At 41.9% G+C, this 10037-nt stretch overlaps 1 protein-coding gene across 1 annotated transcript; it reads left to right on the top strand.

The window, feature by feature from the left end:
* Positions 1-360: 360 nt before the first annotated feature.
* On the top strand, positions 361-2965 carry KCNE4 (potassium voltage-gated channel subfamily E regulatory subunit 4). The gene has a single exon (XM_032789102.2). The coding sequence runs from the start codon at positions 361-363 to the stop codon at positions 856-858; it is 498 nt and encodes a 165-aa protein (XP_032644993.1). The 3' UTR covers positions 859-2965.
* The last annotated feature ends 7072 nt before the right edge of the window (positions 2966-10037 follow it).

Here is a 10037-nt window from a genome sequence, read left to right as displayed (position 1 = left end):
GGTAGAGTATTTTCCACTTTTACTCATAATGCTAAATGTCCATACTTGGGTTTTGTTATATTTTAAAGTTGTATTTATTATAATTTAATATTGCATACTCTCTGTACAATACTCTTTGTATTTGAATGATATTTCATTAGATTAAAAGATTAGTTATTTCCCAAACACTGTAGACTATGCAAACTTCAGTCTGTTGGGTTCTGCCAGCTTTTAAAAGATCACACTGTGAGTGACAAAGAACAGCCTGGGTTTTTAATTCATGAATGTCTATAGGGGCTTGTTTTCAAATATCTGATCTGGAGTTTTGATACCTAACACACATGTTCTCTTCTAGGCTTAAATTCTGGTGAAAGTGTTTTGATGTTGAAGATGGATCATACAAACATGACCCAAACCATGTTGACTGCTGAACCTCAAACTCCGGAGAAGAACAACAGCAGCGGCAATGAGTACTTTTACATTCTGATTGTCATGTCTTTCTATGGGATCTTCTTAATGGGAATAATGCTGGGCTACATGAAATCCAAGAGGAAAGAAAAGAAATCCAATTTGCTTCTGCTCTACCAAGATGAAGAAAGGTGTTGGGGAGAAGCTATGAAACCTCGGCCAACCGTGTCAGGACTGAGGTCCGTCCAGATCCCCATGATGCTAAATGTGCTGCAAGAGAGTATGGTACCATCTTTGTCATGTGCTGTCTGCTCCATGGAGGGAAGCAGTGTGAGTTCGGAGTCTTCCTCACCTGATATTCACTTCACCATTCAAGAGGAAGTGCTGGACACTGAGCTGGGGGAAGTGTCAGAAGCCCTTCTCAATGAGAGCAGTGAAGGGTCTTCAGAAAACATCCACCAAAATTCCTAGCACTTGCAGGCCTTTGAAAAGCAGCCCCACCAGCTAGCAAAAGAGTGAATGGAACTAATGTTAAGATCTTGCAGTTTTACTTTCCTGCTCAATGAACTCTCAACAGGTAGCTGTGCTCTAGAGCCTAATATGTTCTTGAAAGCTGGCAAGATGAGGAATCAAATACACAAACATCAAAGTGAAACTTAAAAATTATTATTTTTTTAAACTAATTAGAAAATTGACTGCTGTTTTTTTATTGTAAGTGCTAAGAATATGGAGAATATTTTTCTCAGTAGGTAACTATTACTGATATATCCTCTGCATATTTCAAAATTCTGCAAATGTCTGGGAAATGTTGAGAGTAGTTATCCAAGTGTAAGTGACTAGTTTTGAATCATCATTGTTAATGTCCATTCTCAGAGATATGTGATCTACTAGAAGTATTTTTACTGTGTTTCCTTCTGGCAAGCCACAAATCACTGCAGTTTTACTTGAAGATGCCTGAGACTTCACATGACCAATTAGAAATGTGCATTTAGCAATATAAATTTGATTGCAAAAGTCAGAGATCTTTCAGTGCAAAACACGTTAAAAGATCTTTGCTACAAACTGTAAGAGCTAGAAATGCTAGCTCTGCTCTGTTGCACTGAATTGAAATAAATGGTCTTTCATGGGTATAACTCAGAGCAGAATTTTAACTATTAAGGGTGAAACCTTGGCTGAACTGAAGTCAATGGCTATACTCCCATTTGACTTCAAGGTGACCAGGATTTTACCCTAAGTATTCAGGGCGAAATTCTCCATTGAAGTCTAGGAAGTTGTGCCCATTTACACCATCAGAGAATTTGACCCTTCCACTGAAACCAATGTAGATAAACATCAGGTTGCATTTTTTGTCTGTTCCTTTTTCTTTCACTATTGGCTTGCATGTGGCACATGCATTTCTATATTGTGATCAGTAATTTTTTTAAACCACTGTTGTAACACTTTTCCTCAGCAAATGGCAGTGTGGTTTTACAGATGCATTAGCTACTAAATTATTTCATTTTTTTCTAAATAATCAAAGGCTAATATTGTATCAAAGTATGATTACTTCAATCATGCATGAAATTTTATTATAACATTATGCATAGATTAGCTCTTACGCAGAACAGCAAAGAGCTGAAATCTTAAAGCACTGCACAGGAATATGCTTATAAAATATCCCTGCATACTTCCTGAGTTAAAATAGCTCTGTGATTTATCCATTGGCATTAGAGCTTGCGAGACAGTTCGAAAAACATGAACACAACAGCAGAAATTAACTGAGGCAAAAGCCCTCTGTACTCCTGCTGTTTAGCAGTGGGAGCTCTGTTTTCACTTTAAAGGGTTAATATAATGGGAGAGGCCATACAGACATATAACTTCAGCCTTCTTATACCACAGGGGATATTTGTGGTTGGAAAAAGCTTTACTGGTCACTAGGGGCCTGATCCAAAACCTCTTAAAGTCAGTGATTTTCTTTCCATTGACTTCAGTGAGCTTTAGATCAGACCATATAAAGCTTTTGATAGATTTACTCCAAAGGGGGCTGTTTAAGTTTGTAATAAGCCAAATTAAGTTTGGCACTTTGCCTGGAATCACTTGAATCCTGAAACTTTCCAACTGAGACTGACGTGAGTTGTCACATTTTCCATTGCTTTCTCCTCCATCCTTTTATTTTAGTATAAATGTATTTGTAGCTGTAAAAATGGTGTATATACTGAGTTGTATATAATTGTCATATATTTATAGTTTATTGTTTTTATGGGCACTAATTTTTATTTAAATAAAGAAACACCTTTCCTGGGAATAATGTTTGTTCACTACTCAAAACAGATGTCCAGTAATGGGTCCTTTCCTTAGCTTCTTGTTTAATTGAGTTCCAAGACCTCCATGTGTGGAAGGAGATAGTGGACTGAACATAGAACTGGGAATCAGGCATTCTAGGTTCTTTTTCTGACTCTGATATTGTCTTGAACAACTCATTCTATCTGCACCTCTGAAGCCTCCCACCCGCAAAAATTGGGATAGGAATTCTGTACCTACCTTTTGTAAAGAGCTTTCAGATCCACAGATACTACACATCTAAATGGAAATTTGTATTATTTATTACTATTACTGTATCAAATATCTCCAAACTAATATGCAATTTTGGTTTTAAATGCTTTTCTACTCTGTCTTACCACTCAGACTAAATTACTTTTTGATTTTAATGACTGAGATTTGCTTGCTGTTTAAAACAGGAATATTAAACACCAACAGCTATTCCATATTTTTCAGCAATAATTTGTACTGTAGTTGGAATGTTCACTTCAAATTAAGATAACTTCACTAATGCTTTAGGACCAGATTGTGCCACTCACATTCAATAGGACCTTACTCTCTAAGTAGCTCCACTGAAACCAGATGGGCTACTCATAGAGTAAGGGACTACTCCAGGTGAAGAAGGTTGGCACAGTTTGGCCCTTTGAGATAGCGCCACACATGTTTATCTTACAAAACCCATAGAAATAACTGTGTTTTCACTGTGATGTCTGCTGGTAAAGGCAGAGTTACAGGTTTCTATACTGTAAATGCAGTCAGTAAACTACTATGAGCTAAGCATGTTATGAAATTGCTCGCTCCATTAGCTAGGGTGGGGCTGGAAGCAGTGGAAACACTCCCTTCATAGGTCCATCCCTTCACCTTCAGCCTCTGGGGACTGCTTCTTCTCTTTTTCCCCTCTGTACCATCCTTGTGGTGTCTGGCACAGGCGGAGGGAAGCATCACAGGCTGAGCCTCTGGACCTGTCCCATTCACAGCTACTGCCATCGGGGGAGGTGCTGGGCTCCTCTGTGGTATTAGTGGACAGAGAGGAAGTGTTCATACAGTCTTCCACCTCGGTGGCATAGATATTGTGGGCTTCCCTGTTTCAGCCTCATCCTTCATCTATTTGCTGGGGCTCAGGGGACACTGTGAGGGGGGGCTTGGTTAATAGACAGTTTGGGGGGCTGGAAGAGATTTTTATCATTTGGCAAAAATCAGCAAACTGCAGTGTGGGTTTTTTCTCCTTCCACTCAACATCATGTAGGTCTGGTTTGGGAGGTCTACATTAAAATTGTCACAACTTTGGCAGGCTCCACTGTGATGGTGGGGGGTTAGGAAGGATCTGAGTGAGGTCCTGGTAATCCAGTGGGTTGCCTGGGCTTTGGTATTGGGCATTCACATGGCATAGTGAGGGCATTTGCATCTGTCCCGTGCAGCTTGTGGCTCTCCTCATCTCATTTCTCCTCCAGCTTGGAGGAGGGGAGCTGGTCAGGACTCTGGAGTCAAGTCAGGGTCCTTTGGCAGGCTTGAGGGAATAGATCAGACCTGGCCATCACACTTACCATCAGGCTAATAGTGGATCAGGGGCCACTGGTATCTGCTGAAAGTTGCAATGGAACTGGGGAGTTTGGCAAGGTTTCCCCTGTTAGGTACAAGTTAAGTAAAGTTCCAGCTTCCATACTGAACCATATTGCAGTGTCTGGTTCTCACTATTCTGTGGCCACATCAGTGAACCTGATGAATGACTTCTGACAGCCCTGGAGATAAGAAAGAAAGAAAAAAAATACAGCTCAACTTTGGCAACAAAAGTTTAGCTTGTTTCTGGGCTTAAATTGCAGTACAATAAATTGAGACATGAAAATGAGATATAAAGATATCTGGGATCTGTTTACACTGAAGCCAGCTAATAAGTGTGAAGGATAATATGACCACCTTGACAAAGACCTGATAGACATCTAGCCTATTCTGGTCCTGTGCATAACTAGGGGGAAAATATACTCTATAGTTTTACATGTATCTATTTCCTTTGCTTTTAGTCTTTGTTTAAATTAATACTTAGATTTGCCGAGGAAAAAGCTAACAAACAAGCATCTAGCTTAAAAAGTTAACTGGCAATGACACAGAAAGAAAAGATGTTTCACAGACTGCTTGGTGACCTTAAGGCTACCATTCATTATTGGTTCAAAATAAAGGAGGCTCTTTACAAACTGTGAACTAAGGAGAGAATATTTTCTCAGTTTAGTTAGTTTTTAAAGTCCACAGGCAGCTAGAGGAAAAAATACTGATTTAGTTATACTCCTCAATGGTGCGGATATTTCCCACAAGCGAATTAGGTCAGATTCATGGCTAATATGCCTGAGCTGGAAGATAATGATAAATGGCTTATAATCTGACCAAATGTAGAAGGTTCTAGCCCAACACACCAGTTATTTGCATACTCCTCTCTGAAATGAACATATTAATTAGGCACACATTTCATGGTAGCACTGTATGTCATCTATTTGCTGGATTAGCTATAGGGAACAACGTGTGGTTTTGATTCATAAACTAGCTCAGGGATCACCTGTTGAATAAAATACAGCAGCAAGTTCAGCATGTGGATTTGTAATGCTCCTTGACGGATGTTGGGACCTAAGGCCAAAGAATGGGTTATACTCACCCTGTATAGGTAATTCTCTCATCTGCAACAGATACAATCTAGGTAATAATTAAGGAGGAAATCCTGCCGGTGTCTCTGCCAACATAGAGAACCCTGCCTGTAGCAGTGCTGCTGTAGGTCTACTGCACTGGGACACAGGATGTTTGCAATCTGCACAGGCACCATACGCTCCCTGCACATCAGGAGTCCAGCTCTGCGGATACTTCCTGCTTCCAATTGCCTGGGGGGATATGAGGATAAAGCTATAAATTAATCAAGTCCATTCTGCTACAGGCTGGGAAGGATGGAAACAGAGATTAGGAGAGACTCTGAATGTTATTTCTATTGTTAAACACATGGTGCTCAGATGCGACCATGATGGCAACCACATAAGTACCTGCATAAATACATTATTCTAGAATATTTGATATACAGGCTTCAAATATATAGTTCTCTTAAGAGTGTAACAGAGGCATCCTCATTGATGCTTTCAGTCAAGATAAAGTACAATAATACTTTGCCTTTATATAGAATATTTCACCCAAGAATCTCGGAGCATTTATAAATATGAAGGAAGCACTGCTCTGAGGTAAGTCAGTGTTATCGTAGCTAGGCAAAATGGGGCACAGGACACCTCAGCAATTTGCCCAGTATCATGGAATAAAACGATAACATACAGTGGCCCTCTGTTATTTCTTGCTCAGACATGTATTGGCTAAACTATTTAGATGCTGTGGTTTCATCTGAACGCTCTTTTCTTTCTCAGAGAAGCTGTGTTATTAGTCTAGATCCACATTATGCCGAGTAAGAAATGCAAAATTCTTGAACTGGAGAGCCAGAAGAATGACTAGAGCTGACCAAACCATTGGTTGTTTAATCATGGAGTGTATTTTACTTATGGACACATTTGATAAATTATTTTTGCTATTTTTTTCCATCTTCACATACACTTGGGCCAGAAATAATAGCCAGATCAGTGCTTAATTTGTGCCAGGGCTGAGCCCCAGCACTTCTGGACTTGCCATGTCAGTTATCACAGTAAAAAAATTGCTTGAGCCCCAGCACCTCTTTCATTACAAATTAAGCACTGAGCAAGCTCATCCTTTTTCTTGGGGCTGGTCTACACTACGGGGGGGAAGGAGGAGGGATCGATCTAAGATACACAACTTCAGCTACGTGAATAGCGTAGCTGAAGTTGAAGTCTCTTAGATCGATTTACCTCTCGTCCTCACGGCGCGGGATCAACGTCCGCGGCTCCCCCTGTCGACTCCGCTACCGCCGTTCGCACTGCTGGAGTTCCGGTGTCGACAGGGGCATGTTCGGGGATCAATATATCACGTCTAGATGGGACGCGATATATTGATCCCCAAGAAATCGATCGCTACCTGCTGATACAGTGGGTAGTCTAGACATACCCTTGGTGTTTTAGCCAATTAGGGTAGTCTAAGAGTTGCAAATACCTTCCAAAGGTTTTTGTATTTGCTCAAAGACCCATAGCCTTAGGGTGACTAGACAGCAAGTGTGAAAAATTGAGACAGGAGGTGGAGGGGGCGGGGTAATAGGAGCCTGTATAAGAAAAAGACCCCAAAATTGGGACTGTCTCTATAAAATTTGGACATCTGGTCACCCTACATAGGCTGCTGTATTGGAGGGGGAAGGGGACATGATGTGACCACTTTTAAGCAGTGGTCCCTTACGAAATCAGTATAGCTGCTACCAGAGCGGGCTGGAGTATTGCCTCAGCTGTGTGGTTGCAATGCCATTGAGGGGCAGCTGGGTCAAATTTTAATGAGTGGTGCTGCAACTTGGCACATGGGGTTGCAATGCCACAGAAATGCCCATCTATCTGGACCGAAGAGTTGCCAGGCCAAAGAGTGTTTCGACCTGGTGCATGGGGAGTCTGTTCCTGTGTAGTGGAGTACAGAGGGGTCCGCTGAGAACTTGACTTCTGGTGGCATCAGCTCATATGCTGTAAGAGAGAGGAGGGACTCCCCAGCCAAGAGAGTCCTGGGGCCTCTGCTGGCGGAAGTGGGAACGAGCAGGGACTAGAATTTAGCAGACCCAGGTTCAATTCTATGCTCTGCTACAGACTTCCTGTGGGACCTTGAGAAAGTCACTTACCCTTCATGCTTCCCTTCCCCATGTGTAGAATAGAGTAATGGCACTTCACTATTTCAGAGAGATGTTACGAGAATAAAAACATTTAAGAGTGTGAGGTGCTCAGATAATACAGTAATTCTGCCAGAGGATTACCTAAGATAAATAGAGTGACACTCCCTATATCTAGCGAAGAAATCACACATTCTGAAAAACCTCCAACTGGTTCAAACTCAACTGTTTAACAACACTACTGCACATGAACACATCACTTCAGCTCACCATTGATCACAGGGCTCTGTTTAAGATGGGTTGTGACATTCAAAATCTCCCATGGGACTGGCCCTAGAATCTTCCCTTCCCATGGCAGCGGTATTCCACTGAAACAACGAAAGTGCCAATCAATAGAAGGAGGCGTGAGTGTGGGAGACAGAACTTTCACAAGAAGCTCTTGAATTCACTCCTGCATGATGTCAGAATGACCGCAGAGTTCACTCTTCTCAGAACTAAATGCAAATCTCATTGCTTCACATTGCTTTCCCACAAAGAGGTGCTCTATCCCGTGCCTACACACCACACTCACTCAACGCACAAAACTGTAAACCTATCGAGCCAGGCTTCCTTCAGTCTGGGAAGGACAAATCAGAAAGCAACTGTTGTTATTATTCTATTTTTAAATCCATTGGAGGTGCTCAGCCACTATGGTGAATGAAGCCCTATAAATATGTAGACAAATATTATTCTAGAATATTAGCCACACTGCCCGCCCCCCAGAATGCCCTGTAATACTTGTTATGGTAGAGGTGCTGGCTGCACTGATTATTACAGTCTTTCTCTTAAGACCTTAACAGGGCATCATTGTAGGCATTTTCACTATAGATACATAACACTATAAAGTGACCCTTTGCCATTTTTCTATCACAGCGGCAGCTATAGTCTAATGATGCTCATAAATTACAATCCAGCCTATTAGCAGGGTTAGAACTTTGCTGCTCCTGTAACAATCAGCAAAGAAGCCTTTGGCAGCAGCGGTAGGGGAAGGTGAGTGAGCATCCCTGCTTGCTGCAATGCTCCCCATGTGATTCTACGCATACACCATTACATGACGTTCCTGTGCAAGGTTTGTGAATCGCCCTGCTTTGTCTTCCTATATGTTACTGTCTGAGCCATTGCTACATACATAGGATTCTAAACTGAGCAATACCAAGAAATCTATCATGCAGCTGTTAGGTTTGATCAGCAGGAGTAAAGTTTTCTCTGCAGCTCCAATGTGGCACATGGGTGATATATAATCATGGCACATAAGTTATAGTCACTGAAGCGCTATTTTCTTAAGGAACATTAATCATGTTTTTCCACTGAAGAAACAGCAACAATATTGCTCTGAGGCACTTGTTACACATTTTATTATTAACTGTTTTTAGCCCAGTAGAATTACTGAGGATTGAGTCTCTCTATGAAATGTTACCTGGATTTAGCAAGTTGTGGGTGGAATGAATGTAACTCAGGTTGAAGAGGTGGGCTCTGTATTTGCTGTGAGTCTTTACAAGAGGAAAACATGGTTGGTGGCAGTTAACTGTCATTGAGGGCCACTGTACTGTATTAGCAAGTAATAGTGATGCTTTAGGCCTTGGCCCAGCTTCCTGGTTTGTGGACATATTGCGTGTGCTCACAAAGATATTGCTCAAATTTTTGCATTTGCCAATGAATTGTAGATGTATATATAACAGCGATACTCCCCGGTCGGGATCGCACCTGGGGCCTCCAGAGCTTAGTGCATGAGTCTCTACAGCATGAGCTAAAAGCCAACAGGCTGTTAGCTAAGGCTGCAGAGCAGACTCATTTTCTCTCTCTTTAAGTGGTCTTGGTGCCACCAGATGGGACAGAACACCACACCCAGAACTTGTGTGGGTTACACATACGTGGCACTTAGATGGATAACGGCCTGATTTGTACTCTGACCTACCCTATTCTTTGTCTTACTCTTTTGATTGTGTGTATGCACCCATACCCCTGGTCTTGTGAAGGCCCAAAGGTGGGACACGGTGTTTGACAAAGACCCAAAGTAAGAGGGACACAAATTATTAACGGAGGAAACTGAAAATGCAGAGGAATTCCTTCCATTATTGCAAAAGACTCTTTTTATAGCCTCATCTGAATGGTTCTGTATTTCTCCTGTAAATCATTTTTATCAATAAAAGTGAAGGGACAGATCATAGGGTGGCTGGACTCTTTAAGGGCAGTTAGGGCCCAGCCTATTCATGACAGGCTTCTTGAAGGAGATTGACTCCATCTTGGCCCACCTAGATGTATTTAACTGCCTCTGTGGCTGGTTAGCAGCTAATGAGTACCTGGACTTGACAGAAAGCTACCAGAGCTCAGGTGCTGCTAAATTGAGGTGCTCCTAAGAAGAGGAGCTGCTAGGGAAAGGCATTTAGGAAAAAGCCTTCTGGGTATCTGTTGAGGACATAGCCTGTGAGGAGCTGTGTGCTGCCAGGGAAGCCTCTGTGTGAGCAGAGGAATGGGCCTGCTATTGCAAGGAAACTTTCCTGGCTTCTGCACTACCCTGATGAAATGGGCTAGCGGAAGGATCTGAGTCCTTGCTCCCACTTCCTTTACCCAGAGGCCTCCCTGC

Source organism: Chelonoidis abingdonii, chromosome 8 (assembly GCF_003597395.2).
Source record: "Chelonoidis abingdonii isolate Lonesome George chromosome 8, CheloAbing_2.0, whole genome shotgun sequence".
Classification (NCBI taxonomy): domain Eukaryota; kingdom Metazoa; phylum Chordata; order Testudines; family Testudinidae; genus Chelonoidis; species Chelonoidis abingdonii.
This window is presented reverse-complemented; position numbering and strand designations above follow the sequence as displayed.

Bases quoted from the DNA above. Each gene is read 5' to 3' on its own strand.
- KCNE4 (XM_032789102.2), top strand. From the start codon at position 361: ATGTTGAAGATGGATCATACAAACATGACCCAAACCATGTTGACTGCT.